The sequence below is a fragment of the Oratosquilla oratoria genome, chromosome 26 (assembly GCF_046742065.1).
Source record: "Oratosquilla oratoria isolate Oo_2021 chromosome 26, ASM4674206v1, whole genome shotgun sequence".
Taxonomy (NCBI): Eukaryota; Metazoa; Arthropoda; class Malacostraca; order Stomatopoda; family Squillidae; genus Oratosquilla; species Oratosquilla oratoria.
Genome location: NC_134802.1, coordinates 49,922,473 through 49,949,830, shown reverse-complemented (window position 1 = coordinate 49,949,830; position 27,358 = coordinate 49,922,473). Strand labels below are relative to the sequence as shown.

General features: G+C 41.4%; 1 protein-coding gene across 1 annotated transcript; it reads left to right on the top strand.

Moving 5' to 3' along the window:
* On the top strand, positions 1-27,358 carry LOC143039547 (synaptic vesicle glycoprotein 2C-like). Its single transcript, XM_076209732.1, has 12 exons — positions 1-235; positions 852-999; positions 1,129-1,309; positions 2,130-2,281; positions 2,763-2,932; positions 3,819-3,974; positions 6,634-6,722; positions 9,568-9,653; positions 16,302-16,479; positions 17,278-17,519; positions 19,632-19,791; positions 20,981-27,358. The coding sequence occupies exons 1-12, from the start codon at positions 8-10 to the stop codon at positions 21,159-21,161; spliced, it is 1,971 nt and encodes a 656-aa protein (XP_076065847.1). The 5' UTR covers positions 1-7; the 3' UTR covers positions 21,162-27,358.

Here is a 27,358-nt window from a genome sequence, read left to right as displayed (position 1 = left end):
TGGGGGGATGGGGGGTGGGAAGGGCCTCGGCAGCGGGGTCAATGGAGGGGGACCTGGAGGAGGACCTGGTGTCGGAGGAGGGGAATCGGGGGGAGTGAAAGGCGGGGGTGGGTCGACAGGTTACAAGTATGGAGGATCTGGTGGTGGTGTTAGTATGGATGGAGGGGAAGAATTGGACTACGTTGAAAGCGACGTTCCTTTGCTGTCGCAGTTTCATGAAGATGCCATTCAACAGGTGAGTGAGTCGCCTTCCCTTTCTGTTAATTTCAATTTTGATGGCTTTGTCTTTTTATACATGTGTTGCTAATCCGTTGGTTTGCAATTCTTAAGTTGCAATGAACTTCACGTTTTCATAAATCCTTCGATTTATCATTAGTAATATTTTTCTTGGTGATGTGTGCATTTCCTAGAAATATTCGTACTGTTATGATTTCTTTCACTGATGAATTTCCCACAAAAAAAAAAAAAAATTCTCGAATATTTTTTATAAACAGTCTCAGGCATTCACGTATAAAAGTATAAGTGAGATTATGACATAACAACAATAACAATAATTTTACTGAAATGCAAAACTGTTTACAAACACAAAACTCTCTCAACCGCTAGGCTTGTTCTCTTGAAATTTTTCTTCACCATTACAGCCACACTGCCACAGTACTATTTTTCACATATTACCTGGATATCATGCAGTGCATTTTTCTTGTGTCAATGAATATATGTACTCTGGTTGCAGTATCAAAGACAAGTGAAAAAATAGTAAGAAATGGACATTAAAATTGGGGAGAGTTTTGGATAACCGACATCCTGTTTCCCGCGTACCCGCTCTCTCCTCTCCTCCTCCACTCCTGCAGGCTGGTACTGGGGCCTTTCAACGGATGCTCTTGGCAGTGGTGGGGCTGGGACTCGCCGCTGACACCATCGAGCTATTCGTTGTAGCTTATGTCATCCCATCGGCTGAGGTCGAGCTCTGTATGTCGGGGAAAGACAAAGGATGGCTAGGTGAGCTTTGGTTATTCGTTAATAAATGTATTTATGTAATTACATGCACTTTTCCTTATTTATTTATTTGTTTAATTATTTATTTATTCATATGAAATGGTTTCATCCCCCGTCGTGGCGTGTGCACAGCTGCCATCACCTTTATTGGAATGATGATCGGGGCCGTTATCTGGGGCAGCCTGAGCGACAACGTGGGTCGACGCCGCGCCCTCCTCTCCGCCCTCTTCGTCAACGCCCTCTTCGGGATCCTGACGGCGTTCATGCCGACCTACGGAATCTTCCTCACCACAAGACTCTGTTCCGGCATTGGGTAGGCGTGATGTACCGTCTTTGTATCTCGCTGCGTGCGTATGTGTGTGTGTGTGTGTGTACATGGTATTTACCTAGCTGTATTCTATGAGAAGGGGAGCTATGCTCGTGGTGTCCCGTCTTTGTATCTCGCTGTGTGTGTGTGTGTGTGTGTGTTACCTTGCATTTAGCTCGTTGTATTCTACGGGAAGGGAAGCTATGCTCGTAGTGTCCCGTCTTTGTGTCTCGCTGTGTGTGTTTACTTAGTATTTACCTAGTTGTATTCTACGGGAAGGGGAGCTATGCTCGTGGTGTCCCGTCTTTGTATCTGGCAACATCTAGTTTGTTCTTAAATTCATGTATGGTGTTTGCAGGAACTATTGTTTCGTCCAATTTGTTCCTGACATCCGTGTGTGTGTATTTACCTCGTTATAGTATAATACAGCAAAGGATTAACGTTCGTGAAGTAATGTTTCTTGCTCTCCAATTTAGTGTGTTTAACTCCAAATCCATGTGTGTGTGTGTGTGTGTGCATGGGCGCGTGTGTATATACCTACTTCATTACATTTACCCTATTATAGTATACAGGATAGCAACGCTTTTGTGACTTTACTCTCCAGTTCACCACACCTAACCTCAAATACATGTGTGTGTGTGTGTGTGTGCGTGTATCCGCGCACTAACTGCATTTATATTTCCATGCAAAGTAGACCACTCGGAAAAAAAACTAACGAAGGAGAGCGCTTTCGTATATTACATCCTCAACTGTGTCATCAAAGTCTCACCCTTCCCCTGTGCTTCCTTTGCAACTCGACGCTCCTCTCCGACGTCCACCTTCGCAGCATCGGCGGCAGCATCCCCATCGTCTTCGCGTACTACTGCGAGTTCGTGACGAGGGCGGAGCGCGGGCGTCACCTCTCGTGGCTTCTGGTCTTCTGGGCCATCGGCGGGGTCTTCACGGCACTCATGGCCTGGATCATCATACCGAGAACAGGTGAGGGGCGACGAAACGGAAAAAAAAATCATAACACGTTGATTCATGTCTATATATCTGCCGCCTTATGCGTCTGTGCGCGCGTGCATGTCTGTTTGTTTGTGTGTTCGTGTGTGATTCACCTTGGTCTTGGATCACGTGCTGGACTTGTGATCAACAGCTATTTCCCTCCCGGAAGAGAAATCAGAGCTCATGTCTAGTCCCATCTATGGGTAATGATGTAACTTTGGACACACACACACAAGTCCTTGCCCACCACAGTTGGAGTGCCGGCTCGCAATGCTACAATGCTGAAATTATTTCGTTCTTGGACTGAACTCAGATCACTTAAATAGCAGTCGAGAACGGTGCCATTTAACCACCCTGTGTGTGTGTGTGTGTGTGTGTGTGTGTGTGTGTGTGTGTGCCTGTTGACCGGCTTCTCGGAAGAACACCCGAGTTCGGCGATCGTAGCTGAAGGTCCTCCTCGATCTCGTTGTAGGCATCACAGTGATCCTCGACGAGCAGCACCACTTCAGTTCGTGGCGTGTCTTCTTGGTGGTGTGTTCCCTGCCCTCCTTCCTCGCTGTCGTGGGCCTCTATTTCCTCCCAGAATCGCCGAGGTTCCTGCTGGAACAAGGTCGTGACGTCGAAGCCATCATGGTGTACAAGGTTAGTGACGTCACTGGACGTCGGGCACAAAGTCACTCCCCCACCCCCACCCGGGGGCGGGGGGGCTACGTTCACTCTAAGCCAGTGTTTCTCAACCTTTTCACCCTTGCGGAACCTTTAGAATAAATTGCACGATGTCTCAAGGAACCCCTGAGAGATATAAAAATATGTAAATATATACCATACATTTGTAATTTGGTTACTATCGAAATAACAGGATAGATGAGGTAGTTAATTACTACATCATGGGAAGATGTTACCATCCGTCCGAGAAAATTTATTTCTGAATTATTTTAACAACATTTAGAGTACAAGATGGATAAGATGTGGGAGAGGGCGGGAGGGGGGATTTAGTGAATGGAAACATTCATTTGGAAGGAAGGCATGGATGTAAGAAGTGTGGGTATGAATTACTTATCTATAGTTTAGTTGTTGTTTTTTAAGGCTGTTGACATGTAATACAGTTACATCATTACAAATTCAATGGGCACTTAAAATATAAATTCTATACAATCAATATTTTAAAACTTTTTGCATTTTATACAATAATGTTACACTCAGATGCTTTTTACCTTATAAGGGACATCCTAATATGTGATAATATTATTTACAATATATAATTTTATTAATATGGACATATATAATTGTTTGACCAAGATTAGTAATTTTATTATACAACAATGATATATGCGTGAAGGGGGAACTGCAGTAATGGCGTGTTGCCACACAGGATGACGTCTATATGACATTATTACAATAACCGATAATATGTTGTGCATGTTTAATTATATATTACGTATATGAAATTAAATAAAAATGACAGTCATTACAGAACTTATTCTCCCAGTTGTCGTCTTAACCGCTCAGCGTGTCGTCTCACCACCAGAAAATCTTCAAATGGAACAACGCTGGCAACCCTGGCGCTGAATACCAACTGACTGAGCTCGAACTTCCTTCTGGCGCCCACAGACCTCTACACTCCACGCCTCCGCAGGGCATAGCCAAGAACTTCCTGAGTGACCTTTCTTACGGACTTGACCAGGTCAGCAGAGGTTAATCTTTGACCCGTTGGATCATTCTTATGCCTTGTTTACTCTCCATAATGTTCTCTGCTTTTTTGTATGGGTTAATCAGTAGATATGTTATAGACTACCAGAACATCATCAGCATACATTGCAAGATTCTTCTGGGTCATTCTTGGCTAAATTGTGACAGCTGACTGACTTTTAACACTAATTTACCTAACTTCCCGGAGTCAGTGTTCATTGTTCAAAACTTATGGAATAATTATAGAGCAATACCCTCCCTCGTGCCCTGTCGGCGTGGTGGGCAAAAACGGGACACGTAACACCAGACAAGTGAAATGTGGCGCACAGGCAGACCGACAAGGAGTGGATGTTGTATTTGACCTAACCTACCCTCTCCTAACCAAACCTAACCTATCCCCTCCTAACCAAGCCTAACCTATCCCCTCCTAACCAAACTTTACTTAACATACCCCATCTTCTCCTAAACTAACCTAATCTAACTTAAATTTACAAAACTTAACCTAACCAAGCCAAATCTATCCTAACCTAACCGAAAGAGAGCAAGTTGGGTGAGAGAGCAGACTAGAGTGAAAAATGTTGTGGAGGCAGTAAAAGAGAGGAAACTGAATTGGGCAGGTAAGTTAGTGCGAGCGACTGATGAGCGATGGAGCAAGTGTGTTACTGAGTGGACGCCGGGAGATGGGAAGCGTGGAAGAGGGAGACCAGACAGAAGGGGGAGAGACGAGATCGAGAAGTTTGCAGGAGTAACGTGGTATATGTTGGCGCTGTCGTGTGAATCGTGGAATGCTATGAAGGAGGCCTTTGTTCAACAGTGGACTCAGGATGGCTGATTTGATTGATTGATTGAACCTGTTTGGAAGGACGCTGTACGATAAGTTGGGTTCTATGTGTATGCACTTTGCCAGCACTTGTACACTGGCGCTACTGTGGCTCGGGACGAGAGTAAAATTATGTGGTAAAACGGTGTGAATGGTTCGGAGCAAACACCATTATAATGACCAATTTACGATTTTCGGAATTCCCGCTGGTTTGTGAAGTTGATAGGACGTGTGTGTATAAATATGATATTGCGAATAAGTCATCATTGACCAATATCAACAAGTCAAGTGGCGAGTAGTATGTCTACCTGGACAGGCACAGGCCTTTGCATATGAAACCGTATTTCATTATGGAAGGAGCAAAGGGCATTGTTTTTATGAAGACAGACGAGAGCCTGCTGCTACTGGGAACTCTCTTTCAGTGATAGTTCCCAAGTTACAGTCTGATTGTGCCCTTTCAGCCTTGAAGACAGGTCTCACTATTTATTTTATTTCTTTTTTATTCATCTATTTTATTTTTATTTTAATCTATTTATTTCATTTCTTATTTTATTCATTAATTTTATTTTCTATCTTATTTATTTATTTTGTTCATTTATTTAACTTTTATTTTATTTATTTATTTTATTTGTTATTACTTATATTATTATAATATTTATTTATTCATGTAATTATTTATCATTATTATAATTTTTTCGCATCCGACCTAGTTATGGACCAAAAGGTCTCCTGTTGGCATGCTCCTCCTTTGTAATTCGACTCGATTTCCACATTTGCACAACAACTTTGTCTCCCAATAACCATAGCATTCATTTTACCGAGGAGGCTTCCCGAGCGATTTGAATTTAACGGTATTCAACGACTTCTAACACTGTATTACCTCAAAATACATAACCATCGACAAATGAAAATACAACATATATAACACACACATAACCCATGTTTTACTCGGTCACGATAGAATAAATTAGTTAAAAACACTCGTGGAAAAATTAACGCATTCGTGCCAGTTCCACACATCTCACGCCGTTTACTGTATATTGCCCCAACCCTGTGCTCCTCCCATAGCAAAACACATCTTCACATGCCCAGGTCCATCTACCGTAGTTCACGCCCGTCCACACGTCCTCTACTCGGCACCAACCACTTATTGACTGCTATTGATATTGATCAATGATGATTCATTCGTCATATCGATATAACATCTATACACACAATATATCGACTTCATAAAATAATGAAAAATCCGAAAGTGATAAGGTAAACTGGTCATTGTGATTGTGCTTACTCCGAACCATGTACACCGTTTCATGAACGTGTAAACAAAGACACAGGCGCCTTGTCACGTACGCCCTTGTCGTCACGGGCCACTGTCCCGTGAGTGTACCTGTTATAAGTGCTGGCGACGGTGCTGGTACACCACGCCACATTTCACCTCTGCCGGGCGTAACGCTTTTGTCTGCTGCACAGGGAAAGTCCCTGATGGTTTTAAAGGGGAAGAGACCATGAGCCTCCCGAAGGATTAGCGATCTCTGGATATACATCTGTGGTCGACCTGTCCACTAGGGAGGTCAACTGTTCACGTTCCCTTACCCACCAGTCAGGCGCCGAAGAAGGGACACGAGGGTGGAGCTTAGCTATCAGAATGATTTGATCTTAGCATAACACACAGTGTAACAAGATGTATCTTCTCCCCCCCCCAACCCCCAACCCCCTGTGCTTAACCTTCTGGGTTGTACATTTTTGGAACTTCTCGGTGTGCACCTTCTTCTACTTGCACCCACGTTGGTGCCGTCGCTGGCCCCTGCTGCTCCTCCTCCCGGCCAACCCGCAGTTTTGGGGACTGTTTTTCCAGCTGTTCTTGCCACCACAGATGCACACGACTATTATCCTCCTCGTTGTCTGGTTTACTATTGCATTTGGGTAAGGTTGGTCGGATAGAAGTATGCTGTGAATGGCGTCTTTGCTCACCGACTTGCATTTTCTGTCTTAGCTTGTGTCCCCTGTTATCCCCAAAATTATCTCGTGTGCATGATGTCGCACCAACCTGTGTGATATAGTTATTAAACATACCTTTCTGGAGTAGATTTTCCGATACTTGTAGTTCCAAAACGACAGCGTAACAGCGTTTAGAGTATCAGTTTTGTTTTCTTAGCGTGTTGGTCTGGGAGCCTTGGTTCTCTAGAGCATTTCACCCTTTTTAAAACTTTTTTTTTTTTTATCTCTGGGTATTGCCAAATTTATTTAAGTTTAGACAATACTTCTGTGCTCATGTACGTCCAAAAGATTAGCCAAAGGTGTATCGAAGGAATGAAAATAAAGTTAAGATGGGAGAGATTTGCAAATGTCTTTGTGGAAGAAGTCTGGGCAGTTGACATTTTAAGAAAGGCGTGGCGAAGGAGAGAACATAACTACAGATTTGAAAAATACACAAGCAAATAAAAACCACGACCATTATCATGCGCACACAAAAAAATGCAAAATATATTGCTCCTAACACTCGTTTGAAAATCAAGACACAAAAGTATGCATAGGAATTTAGAGGGTATTAATCCTAATAGCAAATCATAAAGCGTGTAGTTGCTTCGAGATCCACCAGTAGATTCTTTGGGTATACTTACCCTTTCTTAGCAGGGCTGAGGCTTCTTCCTTCTCCTCTTGCATCATAAGCCCCTATTCAGATTCTCTAGACTTAGACATTTGAGAATCTATGCATGCGAGGTAATTAAAAACAACACGGTTTTCGCACTGTGATTTAGAGGGAGATCCCGCTCAAATGCTGGTGAAGTCTTCCGCTTGGCCCATTGAAGACTACACCAAAGCCAGGAGACTCGAATCTGCTGGTCACTGCTGGAAATCGAAGAGAAGTGTGAGATTCGAACCCACAACTAAGCGAGTTCGAGACCAGCATGCTTCTGATTGGCAATGGTGACTCCACGGGAAGAACTCACTCATCTTGTCCCCGATCAAGAAGTCTCATTATCCTTGTCAGGAATAGAAGATGGCCTATAATGTTAATGGAATGAATAATAGGTTCCATGTAGCCATACAGCGTCCTCCCCTACCAAGCCAAGATCTCTAGACCAAAAGGAAAAGCCATGTTGCCTTGTAGAACGAATAGAACAGTTCTGAAGCAGCTAAAGAGAAGAAAAGTCCCCCTCTCCGTTGTTAGATTATTGCAAAGGAACGGGAAATTTCTACGTAGACAACGGACAGTGAAAATTTATGATATAGGATCAGATTAAGGAATTAGTGGGTGGGTGTAGGCCAAGACGCTTTCGAAGATTTCTTCCTTTCTCTCCCTCCTCCTCCTTCTTTCCCTTCGCTCCTGTTTTCCACTTTTAGTCTTCAACCTCTTCTTTTTTTTATAATTCAAGTACTTAGTAATCTGACAATTCTGCACACACTTCCTCATTTTACTTAGATTCCGATCACTTTCTCTCCACCAACAAGCATGTGTCGGTTATGAGATTCTGTTAATTTTTGTTCATGCATGTGTGTGAATCACCCATTATTCTAAGTCAGCATTAAGCTGTCTGTTCTTGCACGGTTGTGATATTGTCATTTACTCCACTTTTATTTTTACCCAAAGTTGCATGTCATTCCCCCATGCTTTGATATATGTTTCACAAGAGATGCACAATTGATATCCTTGATCCTCTGACACCCATCCTTTCCAGATCCTTGTTCATTTTCGGCTAGAATTTCCTCTCTTTCGACTTCCTCATGTCACACGGCGCAAACACACATGCCACCGCTTTCTCTATTCCGTTCGCTTTGGTTTTCGCTCTTACAATAATTGAAAATCTTCCTACTTGGGCAGGGCGCCTTCCTATGCTGCTCGACTGGCTGCTAATGTTGCCATAAAGTGGGTCTCGCTTTTCTCAGGCCCGCCGAGACGCAACAATTCTAGTAATCAAAGAAGTCCATTTAACAACTTGGAGGGAATGACGTACTTTCTTATTTTAAAAGAAAAAATGGGGTTATCTTAGCATGAAAAATCGTCAATACGAATAGACCTTGTAACAATAAAATTTGTATATTATGAGCCAACTGAACTTATTACTACTATTTATTTTATTTTATTATTACCGGTTTGATAGATTTTCATGATATTATCCAGGATACCAAACTTAGAAACTCATCAGAATGGCAGAACAATTAGCCATCAAAAAAGTTTCATAGTGTCATTTTACCATTGCACGATAATGGATACAATAACAACTTGCCATAATTGTTGCCAGATGTACGATGTCACTAAATTGGTCATGTTCGTGGCGTTCTCACAGGCCGATTGGCTCATAGTCAAGTAACTTGCATTTTTTTTTTTCCCTGTCGTGCATGCCATCCTCTTGCTATTCCCTACAACTTATTGCCAAAACATAGTAATGCTACTACTATTACCTCGTGTTCCCTTGTGTCTTGTTCTTAAGAAACACCCTTATATGAGTGGAAACCCCTGTAAGCTTCTTCCTAGACATACACTTTTGAAAAATAGTCGAAACTTTCTGAAATTTTGTTTGAACCCTTTCGTTGCCTCCTGCGAATATAGTATTTATTTTATCAGCTAGAAGGTTTTCTTCGGTTCTTAGAAATCTTCTATGCAACGAAAGGGCTAAGAATGTGCTTTATGTAAATTTGATTATTTTGAAATTAACGGATTCTTGCAAGCCTGCCGTTCGATCTTGTTAAGTTTGATTTACATGGAAGTCGATAAATAATAGGAAGTGATCGAACATTTTTTATCAATTAAACCGTTTCTTTTCAGCTTCTATGGACTTTCCGTTTGGTTTCCGGAGTACATCAAACTGTTGCAGAGTGAGGAGTACAAGAAACATGAAAAAGTAATAGACTGTAAGTGTTTCGCCACAATTTCAAGTTCAACGGCCAGTAGGTTGCGGGTGTCTCAATATTATTGGCCGACGTGATGTCATCAGTAGAAGTAGTTTGTTGTTGATAGCTGGACTTTTAAAGTACTATATGCACACGAACGCACACACTACAATTAGAATCATGAAAGGAATGGAAATCCTTGATAGGAATTATTTAAAAATTACAATGGAAAAACAAGAGGTCATGAAAAGAAACTCAAAAAGGATAACTGTAGAAGAGATCGGAAAAAGAATAGCTTCCCACACAGAGTGCTGGAGATTTGGAATAACTTAGACAAAGAAACAGTGTGTGCAAATACTATTCAAAATTGTAAGAAAAAACTTGATGCTGAAAGATACAAAGACGGGTTACCACGAGCATAGCTCCCTTCCCGTGTAATACAACTAGGTAAACACACAAACACACACACACACACACACGCAGAGGAAAAGAAAGGTGGGAGGAAAGGTGAGTCAGGTACAGAGGAAAAATGAGGGCAAACAGATATTGATGGAAATGAAAATGGTAAGGACAGAGTACTTCAGGGATTTGTTAAATGTGGATAAAGTAGAAGAGAGATTGAATGTGGTAGTGGGAGATGACGTGAAAAGGACGGTGGCAAGAGAAAATGATAGGCCTATAAAGGTAAGGAGTATGTAAGGGACCTATTTGAGGACGACAGACAAGAAGGAGAAGAGGAAAATTATAGGTATCTAGATGGGGAAGAAATAATGGAAGAGGAAGTGAAATTTGCAATGAAGAAAATGAAAAAAGGGAAAGCCATGGGTGAGGATGGTATGATGATTGAAATGTTAGAGGCATTAGGGGATTTTGCAATAAGAAAACTCACTAATCTAATAAACCAAATTTACGAAAAGAGTACAATAACGGAACATATGTGTAACTCGATTTTTATACCACTACCAAAGATAAACGGAACAATGAAATGTAGTAAACATCGCACAGTCAGTATCATGAGTCAAATAACCAAAATTATATTAAGGATAGTTTTAAATAGAATAAGAAATAAAGTGAGAGAACAAGTTTCATGGGAGTAATTTGGTTTCATAGAAGGGAAAGGAACAGCAAATGCAATTTTTATAATAAGAACGATTATGGAAAGGATTGTAGAAAAACAACAAAATGTATATCTTTGCTTTGTTGACTACGAGAAGGCGTTTGATAGGGTAAGACACGAGGATTTTATAAATATTTTGGAAAGAGTGGATATAAATAGCAAAGACATGAGTATCATCATAAATTTGTATTGGAAGCAAAGAGCAGCAGTGAGGGTACGGGGAGGAAGAACAGAATTTCAAGCTATAAAGAGGGGAGTGCGTCAAGGCTGTGTCATGTCTCCAGATTTATTTAATCTATATGGGGAGATGATCCTTAGGGAATTAGAGGGAATGGAAGGGATTGAAATTGGAGGATTTAATATAAATCATATCAGATATGCTGATGACACGGTGTTGGTGGCTGACTCAGAAGATAAACTGCAACATCTATTGAATGTAACCGTAAGAGCTAGTGAGGAGAAAGGTTTAAATGTAAATATGGAGAAAACTAAAATACTAGTGGCCAGTGATACAGATCCACCAAGAGTGCAAGTACAAATAGCAAGGAGAAGAATAGAACAAGTAACCAAATTTTCGTACCTGGGAAGTGTATTGACAGAAGATTGTAGATGTGAAAAAGAAATAAAATCAAGGATAGCGATAGCTAAAAGCACGTTTCAGAAAATGAAAGGGGTTTTAACAAACAAGAAAATGTCTACAGATATAAGGAGAAGAACAGTTAAAACATTTATATGGTCAACACTATTATATGGTTCAGAAGCGTGGACAATCAGCAAAAAATTGCAGGAAAACTTAGAAGCAGCAGAAATGTGGATATGGAGACGAGTATTAAGAGTACCATGGACAGCGAAGAAAACAAATGAAGAAGTATTGAGAGAAATGGAGACAGATAGGGAATTGATGACAACAATAAGGAAAAGACAGTTGCGATTCTTAGGACATAATGAGGAGGGAAGGGTTGGAAGAGGTGGTGATGACGGGAATGGTGGAGGGAAGGAGAGCAAGAGGAAAGCAGAGGGAGAAGTATATGGACGGGCTGATGAGGTCGACGGGAAAACAACTCAAAGCAGCACAGATGTTACAAGTATCTAGGGACCGTGAACGGTGGCGCTCCGTGGTTGCTGAAGCCTAAGAGGATATGGCACGACGGTAAGGTTTTTTAGTTTTAATCATTTTATCACGCTCAAAGAGCGGCTAGCCTAGTACATGGGTAATTAACTATTTACATGAAAATCGTGAGTCATAGGACACGCTGTTCAACTGAGTTGGCAATTCGAGGTCAAGTACAAATTTTCAGAGGTTGGGACACAGTGGTGGAGGACACGGTATACAATCAGTGGCAATAAAAACATGTATAAAACAATCACAGTCAACAGTATATACAAAACAAAAGTATGTACAATATTACAGTCATGATATAAGGGACATTGACATGATTGAAACAGTCATGGATAAGATCATACATAAGAATGATTACGTCGTACAACGATAGTTAGCACCCACCAAAGTGTTTCTAAATGGTCATCGACAAACAAGTATTTACTTACATCAATGACAGACTCTCTATGGGGGATTAAATCTGTTACTGCAGGGCATTCAAGGCAATAATGCTGAAGGTTGTTTGCATTGGGCAAGTCACACAGTTTACAGGAAGAAAATTGAGGCCTGTCTCTTGTCTCGCTCACCTGCCACATTGGTCTGTAACCTAATCTAAGTTGAGCAGATACCACATTATGTCTTCTAACTAAGAGTCCTCGGCGGCGATATTTGTGGGGGCGATTGGCAAAGTGATCATAGTGCTGAATGGTCACACTCGAAGGTCGCTCGATATTCCTCCGGTGAATGATAGGCTGCAGCACGTATCTTGCGTCTGTAGAATGAGAGGGAACTAGGTGAAGCGTCAGTTGCAGGTGAGGGCTGCTCGCAGGCTGCCTTGGCGAGTAGGTCCACCGGCTCGTTGCTAGTTATTCCTACGTGAGAGGGGATCCACAGGAAGTGAATAATAAGGGAGTGCTCAAGGGCTGTGGCTAGCTGAAATAGAATGCGAGTTACTAGGTTATGGGATTCTGATTTTTTGGGAGGACAAGGCACGGAGAGCAGATTGAGAGTCACAGATAATTAGGCCATTACTACCAATACGTAACAGTAGATTGACAGCATCCAGGAGTCCGTGGAGCTCGCAGGAAGTTGAGCTAAGGAAACCTGGTAGTCGGCGTCCAATCCAGCCTCCATGGGGTGGAACCATACTAGGCGAGTAGATAGTACAGCCCGTGTTTCCGTTCGGTTGCAGCGACCCGTCTGTGTATATTGTATGGACAGCTGGGAGGGAAGAGGTCACTTTGGCGATGGTTTCTAGAGCTAGTTGCTTCTGTAGTAAGGGCAGGTCAGTCTTGCATGTTGGTGTATAGGTGACGGCGGGGAGCGGAACCCTCCAGGGGGGCGGACTGTGAACAATTTCTTGTCTAGGAATATGAAATCCTATACTCTGTCGGTTTGTGCAAATGGCTCTAATAAGGGCGCAACCACCAGGTTGGAGTCGGGGTCGAGGTGCGGTAGGGTCGAGAGACGTTCTGATGACATTCGAGTAGTGGGGGCTAATCTGTGGGGTCTGTAAACATTTAACAGTGAAATATGTTACGTTAGCGTGTATTCGTTCCGCCAGAGGGGATAGATGTAGTTCCTGTGGTATATTGGCAACCCGAGTAGAGATTGGGCAACCCAGTATGAGCCGCATAGCTTTATTTTGAAACTTATCGAGGGGGTTCAATGCTGATTTAGGTAGTTGACATAAGGCAGGAGAGAGATAATCGATGACTGAGCGGATAAATGCTACGTATATATTTCTTGCCACTGCTATGGAGATCCCAGCAGCGTTGTTGGTAAGCCACTGAAGAGGTGTTAGGCGTTGTTGTAGTCGAGTCAATACGTCATCAACAAGTGGATGAATACGCTGCAATACGGGGGTGGGGGGGTGGGGGTGACGTGGACGGGCGCTCCCAGGTAGACATACTGCGTGCAAAGTGGTATAACGCTGGTACCCACCAAGATCTAAATAAACAGGTCAAATCGTTTGAATTCTTCTGCGCAGCTTCTGACGTCATTAGGCTGGGTCCCTTTTCTCTTTGTGAAACACTGAAGAAAACTGTGAAACGCCAAGGAAGACAGGAACTATAATATCTTATATTATATATATATATATATATATATATATATATTATATATCATATATTCATATCACAACAAAGATATGTCGTAGCACATATGTAAAATAATACTGATGACCCACTTTCGGAGAAGAATAAGCGAAGATATAGAGATCTGTATATTTCGATCACTTACTGTTACCATCAACATTAGCGGTGGACAAAAATCACCAAGGCCCATGCAACGCCGGTCATGTGACCTGAGCCACCAAGATGCGAGCATGCGTGCCGGGCGTGTTGACCTGAGCCTCGTCCCCTCATGTTACCTCACTGCTTTACTATAAATACACATTGTTCTGTACTTTGTAACTCATATCTGCCGAAGAGGATCACAGTAAGTGATCGAAATATACAGATCTCTATATCTTCGCTTATTCTTCTCCGAAAGTGGGTCATCAGTATTATATATTCATATATATAGACAGGAACTATAATATTTTATATATATTTATATATACATTCTATATAATATTTGTCAGAATATAACTAATTGCGTGGAGCGGTGCGAGCGAAGGCAACAACATACCCGAACAACGCACCAGCTTCAACTGACAGCTATAGGACCCGCGAACCCCACTTTGAACAGCCAGGTGACGTTCACGGGCCCGCTGCGCCAACTCCCTCGAAATTCGGTCGGAAGTGGTTAGACCTGGTATACCTTAGATCTTGGTACCCACTAGGAAAGCAGGGAGTGTTCGTGGCTTACGGGGAGAGAAGATCCTGCACTTTTCGGGGGAGATGATGAGACCACATGAAGATGAGTGTTCATAAAACGAGTGGAGAAAGAGCTGAAGATCTTCAGAGGAAGTCGAATGAATGCATATGTCGTCTGCATAACATGTAACTTGGGTACCTGGGATATCAGGGAGTAGAGAAAGAAGGCGATGCATGAGGACATTGAATAGAAATGGACTGAGGACACCTCCCTGTGGGGTGCCAAGGTCAAATCTCCTGGTAGCACTAATAGCCCCTTTAAAGAGTACACGAGACGATCTGTTGCTCAGGTATCCTTGCACCCATCTCAAGAGATTCCCTTTGATATTAAAATCTACAAGCTGATCGAGGATGATATCCTTGTTTGCAATCTCAAATGCGCTTTTAAGATCTAGAAAGGCCACAATACTGATAGGGGAGAGGCGGGTGTATAATTCATAGAGACAGTGATGTGTGCTGCGGTGGGGCAGAAAACCATAGAGCCTAGTGGAGAGTTTGTCGTGGAGGCGGTTGAGAAGAATATGCTCCAGCACTTTGCTAAAGCAGGACGTGAGGGAAATGGGTCAGAATTTGTCGGAACCGGGTTTAGGAATTGGAACAATGAGACTGGTTGTCCAGGCTTGTGGAACATATCCATATCGTAGGCAGAGATTATAGAGACAGAGGAGGGGGTCACTTGTTACATTTAGGAGAAGGCGGAGGACTGAGTATGTGATACCATCATCACCCGGAGCTGTCGGCCTACTGCTGGCAAGAGCACGGCATAATTTGGCTTTAGTTATGGGTAGTTTGTCCTCCTCATCTGGTTCTAGCATAGCTGCGGACAGACGAAGTGTGCGATGTGACGAATGAGTGGAGAGGGACTCTTTAATATGCGCTTGGAGATTACGGACACTGGATTGTTCAGACCGAGCCTCTATGAGGGCCTGTGCATAATGAGATGGACTATGGTGAAGGTCAATAGGGGTCTTCTTTCGGATCACCTTGTTAATAAGTCTCCACATGGTGTCCACGCTCGTCTGTTGGTTGATGCCATTAGTGAATTCGTTCCAGGCGTCAGTGTGTGCACACTGTTGTATGGTTACCAAGGCGGAACTTGATTCTTGGTATTGCCGTAGAGAGTCGGGGTTAGGAGATCTCTGATATGCAAGGCCGTCTGCTTCTGCCTGTCTTTCTGCTGTTAGTATACGGTCGTTGAGCATCCAAGGCTGTACTCTCGTCTGGCATTTGATGTTTGGCCTACGTACATAACGGTCGAAAAAGTTGTGTGTGCAGGTGACAAGAGAGTTGTAAAGCTTTTCAGGAGATTCAACATTAAACTTGGGGAGGTGTGCAGATACGATGGAGACGTAGTTGGGAGAATACTTTGGGGGGATACTGATTCGCGTGCGTTGGTAAGCTGGAGTAGGCATCACTGGGACTGAATAGACGGTAAGGTAAGGTAACATAGGGCATTGAAAATTATGAAAGCTGGTAAGGCGCCTGGGTTAGATCGTTCGGAGTGTCTGGCAAAGGGAGGAACAGGTATAGTGAATTGACTAGTGAGGTTGTTTAATATATATCTACGGGAGGGGAGTGTGTATATTACCAATAATTACGATATAGATTATATACAATTTTTATTCTACCCTCAGATGAAGTCTACGAAGGTAATGTCTTTGAATCTACAAGGTTTGACAATGTGCACTACACGTATACCATCTTCAACAATGTTACCTTCAAGTCGGTGGTGTTTAACCATGTCCTCTTCGACAACTGCGTCATCTTCGACTCCCTCTTTTCGGACGTGCGAAGCAGCAGGACATTCTTCAGGTATTTTTTGTTTTTATTTCTTTTTTTGAGACATTATGACTAGTTGAAAAAAGTGGAAAAAGGAGAGGGTCACGGGACAAGCGAAACCAGTCAGGAATAAACTCGGAACGAGACCCGTGACCCTCTCCTTTTTTCCACCTTTTTATTTCTTTATTTATTTGTCCACTTTTAATTGTCTATATATTTTCAGAACTTCGTTGCTTGTTGATCTACTTTATTTTTGTCTACCTTTATGTACCTATATATTTCCAGGTTTTTGTGGCTTCTTCTTTATTTCTTTCTTTATTTGTTTATTTATTCATTTCCATTTGCCTACAACCTTTATTTACATATCAAGTAATCATCAATTACTTATTTATCTTTAATCATTCACTTATTTCATTTGTTTATTAATTTAGTATTTTTATTTATTTTTCTGTTTGTTTTGAGCACTCCATATGCATTATTGTATCTATTCTGAAAAAAAATCCATACATTATGTGCGCTGGTTTGGAGTCATGGGAAGCGTGCTGGTCTCGCATTCGCTTAGTTGAGGGTTCGTATCCCGCACTCCTCTCCGATTCCCAGCAGTAACTGAATACAAAGGATTACAAAGGCGGAGCATGCCGACAGGAGACCTTTTGGTCCATAACTAGGTCGGATGCGGGGAAATATTGATAATGATAATTAAATAAATAAAAATATAATGATACAAATAATACCTGCCCGCAGGCACTCAGCGGCACCCGGCGTACGCTCCTCACTACCTATCTCCATCTCACATTTTTTTTTTTTCGATTCCCGTTTTCTTCCTGGCAGAAACACGGAGTTTTACAACAACACGCTCATCGACACTGACATGTACGAGTACCGCTTCACCAACTGCAGCTTCACGAACAACATGTTCAAGGCTCTGGTGCCTGGCTGCCAGCTGGACTTCGACTTCAACATCCACTACGAGGAGCTCTTTCAGGAGAATTTGATTGGACAGTTGACCATCATCCCGGGAACGCTTGTCGCCTCGCTCATCATGGACAGAGTGGGCAGGGTGAAGATTATGAGTAAGTGGACACACACACACAGGCGCGCGCGCGCATGCATACACACACACACACATTACATACGAGGGGATGAGAAGGAAGTTCAGATTTTTTTTTAAGCAAGGGAGAGTCTCCAAGCATATAAAAAGCACCGTGGCTCTGGTCCGTATAGTTGTTTTTAAAAATCATTAAACGAAGAATGGGTAGTAACTCTAAGACGACCTGAGAGAGAACAAGAGAACGGGGGGGGGGGGGGCTACAGAGAGAGGGTAGAGAGCAGGAAAGTAGGGAGACAGAAGGACATGGGAATAAATTGCAAATAAATTCCCATCATGCCTAGTCACCTCGCTTTTCGGATAACGGGGGAATAGGTTTGAAAAATAGATGCAATGATCAGTTTAACAAACAGTTGCAGTAAACATTAGTGTAAAGGAGGCTTAGGTTAGGGAGATAACCTTATCTAAGTATCAGTAAGACGAATTGGGGGTGGTGCGTCTTATATAATGAGAAGAGCTGATTTGTTATCATCCATTTGGCGGGGGACTGCAGATATAACCCCCCACTCGTCGCTGATTGGTTGATTCAGTGTAGATAGCTATAATTAATCTGAAAATGATAGGGATGTGCTCATACCACTAACGTCCAATAACAAGGATAATATTTACCGTTGCCGATTGACTTTTAAGTCACAAACTTTGGGGGAAGATGTGGTTGGCTACCACATCATTCTCTAAAGGGAATATTAGAAGTACGGTATGAAAATTGCGACACTGAGTTTGTTCGTCCGCCATTAAATAAATTATAAACATTCAATATTTTATTACTCAGATGGAGAGATGATAATGGAAGAGATGGCAGTAAGGGGAAGATGGGCAGAATATTTTAGGGAGTTGCTAAATGTGAAGGAGGATAGGGAAGGAAAGATAGCTGCAGTGGGAAGTGCGAAGAAAATGAGAGTGATGAGTGAGGAGAATGGAGGAGAAATAGGGAAGGATGAGGTGAAGGCAGTTGTAAAGATGATGAAAGCAGGTAAGGCACCTGGTCTGGATGGATGCCATGCAGAATGTCTGAAAAAGGGAGGTTCAGTGATGGTGGAGTGGTTGGTGAGGTTATTTAATGTTTGCTGGAGAGAGGGTAGAGTACCGGAGGACTGGAGAAGCTCCTGTATAGTTCCTCTTTACAAGGGAAAAGGGGACAAGTGTGAATGTAGTAGTTGCAGAGGGATTAGCCTGTTAAGTGTAGTAGGGAAGGCTTATGGGAGGATCTTAATTGAGAGGTTTAGGAGAGGAACAGAAGGAGTAATTGGTGAGGAACAGTGTGGTTTTAGGACAGGTAGAGGTTGTAGATCAGATCTTTGTGGTAAGACAGATATGTGAGAAAGCTATGGGAAAGGGGAAGGATGTTTTTTTTGTACAAGTTATACAATAATATTACATATAGATTTTTTTATCTTACAAATATCGTAGTATGTAACAAAATTATTTACAATGTAAAGTTTTATTAACATGAAAACATATAATAATTTGGCCAAGATTAGTAATTTTATTTTACAAAAATTATAAATATGCGGTAAGGGGAAACGCAGTAGTGGCGTGTTGCCACAGAGTAACGCCCGGTAAGGACGGGGTTGTATTATACTCATCCTCGATTACAAAGGACCTTGAAATACATTCGTGGACATTTCATGGTGAGACAGAATTACCAGTTGTTCAACTGTTCCTTCCCTCTGTCCCATGTATGAATGAGTAATATGATATGAGGGATTAAATATTTACCAGACGAAGACAGTCTTAGTCACCTTAACTTACACTCACTGGAGAGACGATAGAGTGCTGGGTGATCTAATAGAAGTATTCAAATTGTTTTAGCAAGGATGATCCAGGTAAGGTCATTATATTAAGACAACTGGGCAGGATATAAGCTTAAGAAGGAAATAGGCAGGAACTGCCTACAAACAGATTGGTTAATGAATGATGTAGACTAAGTAACCAAATAGTGAGCACTGAAACCATTGTTTGTTATGAGTTAAGATTAGATGAATTTATGGACAGGGATGACAGGTGGTAATGGACATAGAACTGCCTTGTGTAGGCCTTATGGTCTCTTACGTTCTTATGGTCTCTCCTCCTGCAGGCATGTCTATGATCTTGTCAGGCGCTTCCGCCTTCTTCATCTGGTTCCTGAACAGCAAGATGGGAGTTATCGTCTTCGAGGCTGTCTTCAACTTCATCTTCATCTCTGGCTGGAACGCCCTCGACATCGCCTCCACCGAGGCCTACCCGACCCATATCAGGTGCGTCATCGGCACAAGAACAAGCTCCTCCTCTTCCTCCTCCTCCACCTCGACCTCTTTCCCTTTTCCTCCTCCTCCACCTCTCCCCTGCTCATTCCTCTTCCTCCGCCTCCCCCTCTTTCTCCTTCTCCTCTTTCCTCTTTTTCCTCTTTCCCCTCCTCCTCCTCTTTCGTCACAAATCTTCGACAAATACTATTTCGCCAAAAATATTTTTGCCAAATTATATTTATACATTTTTTGGCTACCTCCTTTATAAGGGGGAAAAGCCTTTGGTATATGTATGTACATTTTGTAAAATCATCTTTAACACAATTACGTTTCGCCAAATTGTATTTCTCAAAATTGCAGCTCAGCAAAATCTCTAACCCTACGTTAACTTAGCGTAACCTTAAGTAACCTAACTTAAACTGCAGGGGTAAGCGTGATTAGGCGAAATGCAATTTGATGAAATGGGAAGTTACTGTTTATAAACACCCTTCTCTTCTGTCGTCTATCCTCTCTTCACTGTCTCTATGTATCTACATATGTACAGTACCTGTCTTCTGCACATGTACCTGTCTATGTATCTTTTGCCATTTTTTTTAAAGTGACGTGTTCTTCAGCCCATACATCAAGGACCTAACAGTAACAATAAGTCAACATATATATAAATATATATATATATATATATATATATATATATATATATATATATATAGAGAGAGAGAGAGAGAGAGAGAGAGAGAGAGAGAGAGAGAGAGAGAGAGAGAGAGAGAGAGAGAGAGAGAAAGAGAGGTAGGGCATTGTACATTTTCTTTCCCTCTGTTGTCTGTCGTTTCTCATTATTGAATTCCTATCTCTTTTGTCCCTGGCCCTCCTCTTTGGTGTCATCCATTCCCATCCCTACAACTCTGCTTCCACATTTATTCAATCGTCCAGTTGCGTCCATATGTAACGATTCTCAAGTAGCAAATGCGTCATCCCCATTACCACCACCATCACTCATTTCCATTACCTGTTGCACATCCGATTCCATGTCTTTGTTTATATACTTATTCATTTATCTATCATAAATACCGTGTGGGAACGAATATTTTGTTAGTACAAAACGTCATTTAAATACAGGCTTCGTCCTCACATAGCATTTCTTTTAGTAGACTTGTAGGCAACTAATAATTGCATATATTTATTTGTTTGTTTCCTGCTGCAGGACAACAGCGTACGGATTCCTGAGTGCCGTGTCCCGTATCGGGGGCGTGCTGGGCTCCCTTTGCTTCGGGCACTTTATCTACGTGTCGAGGGCAGTCCCGATGCTCACCACCTGCGCTGCTCTTATCATCGGAGGCCTCTTTGCCCTCAAACTACCAGAGACCAAGGATGTCTTGGTGTGAAGGAGGAAGAGCCCAGTCCTGGCATGCGCTGTCTACGAAAATCTGCACTACGTGCAGGTTGCCAGATTGGCTGGTCTATTTAGGTCAAAACCTTATTGTTATTGCTTATTTTAGGTTCTCTTTATGCGGTTCTTATGTCGACGTTTTGTTTAGTTTAAAGTACAATACATGGCTTATCTATTGGCCTTTTTCGCAAGGCTAAGTTTATTTGTATTCAATTTGGCCTCAGAACACAAATTCGGTATAACGACAATTTTTTTTTCTGATATTCCAGAGACAAAGTATTTTAGCAACACAAAGACTTAAGTCTTCCATTCAGTTGGAATGCGTTTTCTTTCGCCTCGATTCTTAGGGACACATAGACGAGTTTGTGAGCGCAAATAATTTCACATGGGTTTAAATGAAGATGTAATTGATTTATATATGAGCATGGAGTTTCCCTCCATAGTTAGATGCAAAGGTCTGTTGTCATGGTAGCTGTAAGGATGAAACTAGTACATCACCGTTGGCCTATGTAATCATAACTGACTTGAAGGGCAATTCAAAACCTTATATCAAAGTTATGCATACACCAGATGATACATTTTATAAATGTTGCAAGGTGTTTGGAACTTTAGATCAAGGGAGGGAACAATGTTGGGTATATGCTGGTAAGGTCTGCGAGATGGACGTCTGATAGACTGATCCCATCGCTATCTTTAAAACCTGCCAATTTATCTTCCCCTCCAGCTACACGACAAAATACACAACTATAAAGGTTGTGGTACAATTTATCTGATAAGCTGCCTATTTTGTGGAAATTATTTTCAATTGAATTGCTATCTTATTGTATAATGGGTCTAAAGTTCACTAAATCAAGTCTTACAAAAATTTAACTGAGGTATGCTATATCGTCGATCCAAATCAGTTATGGAAGCTGGATGATGTTTATTTACATAGGTGTTCATTATTTACCTTTTCATTTGAATTTTAGGGAGACGTGGAATAAGTACTTCTTACTCCGTATTTCTGCAGATTTGGTAGCGGAATATGAATGTAAGGTTTAGTCATTGTACTACATTTTTATAACAGAGCGATTTGCCTTTTTCTTATGTTGTTTTTGACCATTTCTCTCCGGGCAAATCTGGGAACCTTGCTACTGTACCGCCCAGGTCGATTACAGCGCATCCCAGCGGTTCTGTCAATGATAAGCCATGTTATGGCAATACCTTTCCCGTATCTTCGTCTGATTAGCTGTTGCAGGGAGCGCTCGAATGTAGCAACCAATCATACACAGCTACGGCGTAGATGTTGCCATAATGCAAGGTTTATCAAGGAAAAAGTCCCTGGGACTAATCAAAGGGCTAAGCTGGCTAGGTCTCTCATGGTAAAAAAAAGAAAAAGAAAAAAAAAAGTAGCTGGCTTCAGCTGTTAGGGTGGGGACGACTTTGTAAAAGGTATAGGATCAAGAATTATTTTTTGGGAACTGCTTTGTGTGTGCGTTTCCACCGATGGCACTGCAGGTATACAGTCACCAGCCAAACGTGTCGTCCTTCCAGAGTTTGAATTTGCAAATGTAACTTGCATTATTGGGCGTCTGGTATGATTCCAGTCTCGAACTTTCTAATAAGTCTTTCCTGATTAGCAATAAGTGATTTTATTGAGGAGGGGTCAACCCCGCCTTCCACGAGGGACTCATAAATAAGAAAATTGACATCAACCTGAATAGAAGAAAATGCATCACCCGAAACGTAAGGGCTCTTATATCAAATGTCAAAACTATGGAAATCCATAGCTTATTGTTGTTTCAGTTATACTATTTTATTTTCAATCATGAAACATGTATGTGCGTAGTTTCGATGTACCGTGTCCTTGATATTACTATGTATTAATGTAAATTTAGTTTTGTGTGCATTGAAACGTCATTGATTAAGAACACAAACTATTAGATATTATTGCCTCGTTCCGGATCACGTCCCAATTAGAAGAAATGTGAGAGTAACGATGTAGAAATTAGAACACACTTATTGGTTGACAAAACCTATAAACTATATAGTTGAAACAAGACAAAGATAAAACCTAGAACATGTTGTGCCTAGGTTCTTTCTGCTGGTGGGAACAGTCACTTCTCTCTTTACTCTTACTGGTTCAACCTCAAAATCCTGCTGCATTTATAAAAAAAAATTATTTAGAAAGATCCCTCTTATAGCAATACAACAATTGTTAAAGAAATATAATATTTTCTGAAAATCAAGGGAAGTTGCATTTGCTTAATGAAATTCAGAAAGGACGACAAAGCTTTCGTGGATTTCTAACGTGAACGCGCCTCAATAACCGTTGGCGCGAAAGCGGACCTGACGTGATCACTAATATGGCGGCGGCAACAAATTGCCCTACAAGGCTCCATCAATATGACGCAGTCAGTAGTGTTGTGCAATAGAGTTTATTTCACTATATTATTGATCATGTTGGGGTAGCTTCATAGGGATGCAAGTATCATCGAACTGTTGTTCCTTGTTCAATTGCGGACCAATTATTGTATTATTTTCTCTGATATATTTTGGGACGGGACATAAATCAACGGGGACCAAGAATAGACTGGACAGATAGATGCTGAATGGATTGTAATTTGGGGGAGTATTTTAGAGATATGTAATCTTGGATATGCTTGATATAATAAAGGAATATTAAATAGAAGAAATGTGATAGAGGAAGAGAAGGGATGGGAGGGTGATAAATGGAAGAGGAAACAAAGTACATGTCCCTTCGTTCGTGGTTGTTATGCCGTCAAACTATAAAATAGCCCAAGGGGGTGTAGACTTCATCGTGTAATTTGTTTTTGCGCATCCTCCTGAGAAGAACCGGAAACAGATTTAATTAAGCAGGTCGACGAAATGACCGTTGGACTGGCCGTTGACCAAGGAGAAACCCTTGTTACTAGGCGAAAAACATAACTAAAGAAAAAAAAAATCAGGAATATGAAAGGGAAGAAAAATATATTAACGATAGGAAAGTCAACCAAACTGCCGTTTCACTGGCCTTTGGCCTTATTCAAGGGGACCAGAAGGAAGATGAGATATTGTTGCAAGATGCATATAATCATAGCAACGTTCTCGAAGCTGAGTGAAGTTCTGGAGGGTCCCCATAGATGGCATCATCGACTGCACTGTGTGTGTGTGGACTATGTACATAATCAGTATTGTGAGAAAAAAAAACGCGTAGGGAATCCATAACATTATTTGTTGTATATCATGTGTGAATGTCCATCTTGTGTCAGAGTGTTTTGCCGTTTCTTCAAGAGGTGCGTAAGTGTGCACGCGCATGCTCAAGGTATTGGCTTGGAAACCTGGAGAAAGCCTGACTAGTTAGCTACTAGTAGCTATCCTAGTGTGCATCCCGGTTGACTGTCAAGATTCTAGGGTGTTGTTAGTCTTGTGCTTCAATTTACATAACAGTATTGTTCTAAAATCTTAAAAAAAAATAAACAGTCCACATTAGATTCATCGTAAGTCACGTACGAATGTCCATCTCGTCTCCTTTGTTGTATCTTCGCCATCGAAGAACCAGCATGTTGTCTGTTTTCTGTTGCAGTGACGTCACAGGAAGTGTTGTTCATTTGTCTCCGCTCATGATGCAAGCAGTCTCCCCTTTCCTCCATCCGACTTCCATTTCCCTCCTTCACTTGTTCTGCATCTCGTTCTTCCTCCTTCCCACATTATCAACGATACTCATTCATCTTGGCCAAATTTATAACCGTATTCATTCGTTTTTTTTTTCTTTATCATTCTTTCAAGACATGTATCTACCTTTAAGAAGAGTCATAAATCAACATTTTCCACTCCCCTTAATGTAGTTCTGTATCCACCAGTAATAAAAAATATATAAAATTATAAAAGCATGATAAATTATGCAAAGACGGAGATCAAAGCTCTCAGACTCATACCGTATTTGAATTGCTCTTAGACTTCCTAAAGGATCTATCTTTAGGAAGAACTGTCACCTATAAAAATTAATCATTAGGATGGGTACTGGTGGGAGCGAGGTAGATTCTCTAATATCGGCAGGCCACTCCAACAATGTATGAACCTTGTGCCTCACAATTTTAAAAGAAAAATGTGCGCGTGCGTTCAAATGAAAGACCTGGAAAATTGGACAGGATGAAGAGTCTGTGGGTAGCAATAAAACCGTAGTTGTTGCATGGATAAAACTATAAGTTCATAGATAAAAAAGTTCTGTGGATCAGATTTGGATGTCAGCGGTGGTACCTAGGCAACAGCACAATCGTTTCACATAAGGGAAACTAATTTGGAATTTTGTTAATGTATCACTCCCAGATTACCCAGGCCCACTAGTAAGAGGAACCGGTGATGGATTGCCCGATCTTGTCATTATTTTATAGTTCACATTCTTTGAGATTTAGTCCCTGGGAATTTCTTCCCTAATGATGTGAAACAACTCACCACCACGCGGTGCGTGTAGAAGTCTGGTGATGTATGATCCAAAGATTCAAGAGTAGAACCTAGTGCTGAGAAATATTATGATATAGGAAGACACTTTGAATATATAAACATTGATGAAACAATATAAATACTTTATTTGATTTAGATATAAATACATCAAAGTTATTATGTTCTTTTCCCTGAATTATCAAATTGGATTACCCTTCCCATTTGGTTGTCTACCGTCTCTTCCACCCCCCTTCTGCACGCCATTCACTATACAAATAGAACTCATGTTGCAAAGTATACGGTGTACTTTCTACCCATAAAAATGTCCCATCTAGTAAGGTAAATAATGATCTAAATGATATATAAAATACTTAATAATCGAATGAATAATTTCATAGTGAAAAATCCCAGGATGTTCAAAGCTTCCGACCAGAAGTGGAGGCAAAGATAGGGTCGGAGTGAAATGGGGAAGTTCGGAAATAATAACTGTTGAAAAGGGAGAATTTTGGAAGAAGTTTTGGCGGAACTGTTACCATGCAGAAAGATACTTTTTTTGTTAATGAGTTGGAGGAATGTGTGTGGCAATCACTGCTCAATTAGTGCAGGAAGAAATGTGTGAAATTATATGTTGTCGGGAGTGTAGAGGAAGCGTGTTGGAAATTAACAGCTGAAGAATTGGATTGTGTTGAAAGGTAGAAAGCTACTTTTATTGTATTCTTAAGGGTTTGCAAAAGAAAATTATATATACATCGTTGAAGTGTGCATGTGTGTGTGTGTGTGTGTGGTAATCAATACTCGTTCAATGCAGGAGGAAATGTGGGAGATTAGGTTATGTAGGGGGAATGTTAACAATTATTTAATCCAGCGAGGATTATTTATTGTGAATGTACAGTGAAATTTCACTCTCCTATGCCTAGCATTGTGTTACTGTCCGTACGTTTATCCGTACTGTAAGCCTGAACTCCATTTCATCCATCACTCATACCTTCAGTTCTGCATTCGAGATTAAAAGAAATAAATATATAGAATAAGTTGCGAGTCTTTGGTAAAGCAAGACTTGTTAGCTGTATTGAAAAAATTACATATCATTTTTCTCGGTAAATTCACTCCTTTTGACTCCTTCCTGGTGAAGCGAGGCTATGCCCCTCCTATCCTTGTATCGTGAAACTTGTTCCCTGTATCGTACCACTTTTTCCTTTGCCAACATGAGGCTTCTTCCTGGGGTGGACGACTCCAGGGGGGTTCCGTCATTCCTGGTTGTCTATGTCGTTATGACGTCACATGTGTCTATGTCGTATATGGCTGTGTGCGTGGCTGGTTGCTGTTTTCTTCTTCAACAAACAGTTCCCTGGTTTGCGCATGCGCCTCGGTCTGTACATCGACAGAAACATATCTTATAAATTTAGCGTTTCCTGTTTGTATTAAATTAAAATAAAAATACTTAGGTGGAAATGTGAAAAACGAAGCTTTCGTTCCTTTCCTGACTTGCCGTCATGTACAATAAATTTACATTGGCCAGGCGTCGTGAAAAGGTAAGTGTAATTCACATCAAGACGCAGGCTCTATTAGACCAATGATGAATAAATTACTGTTTTGGAGGTTTCTGTTTCAAGGCATCTTTGACTTTCTTCCCCACGGTCCTGTTCAGAACATATGACTTCTATAGCTCTGCTCTTCGCTGTAAAACATTAAAAAAAAAAATCACACACTGTATATATTCGTATGTGGCACCTTTCTTTTGTCACGGCCATTAAAATTCTTCTATGTAAA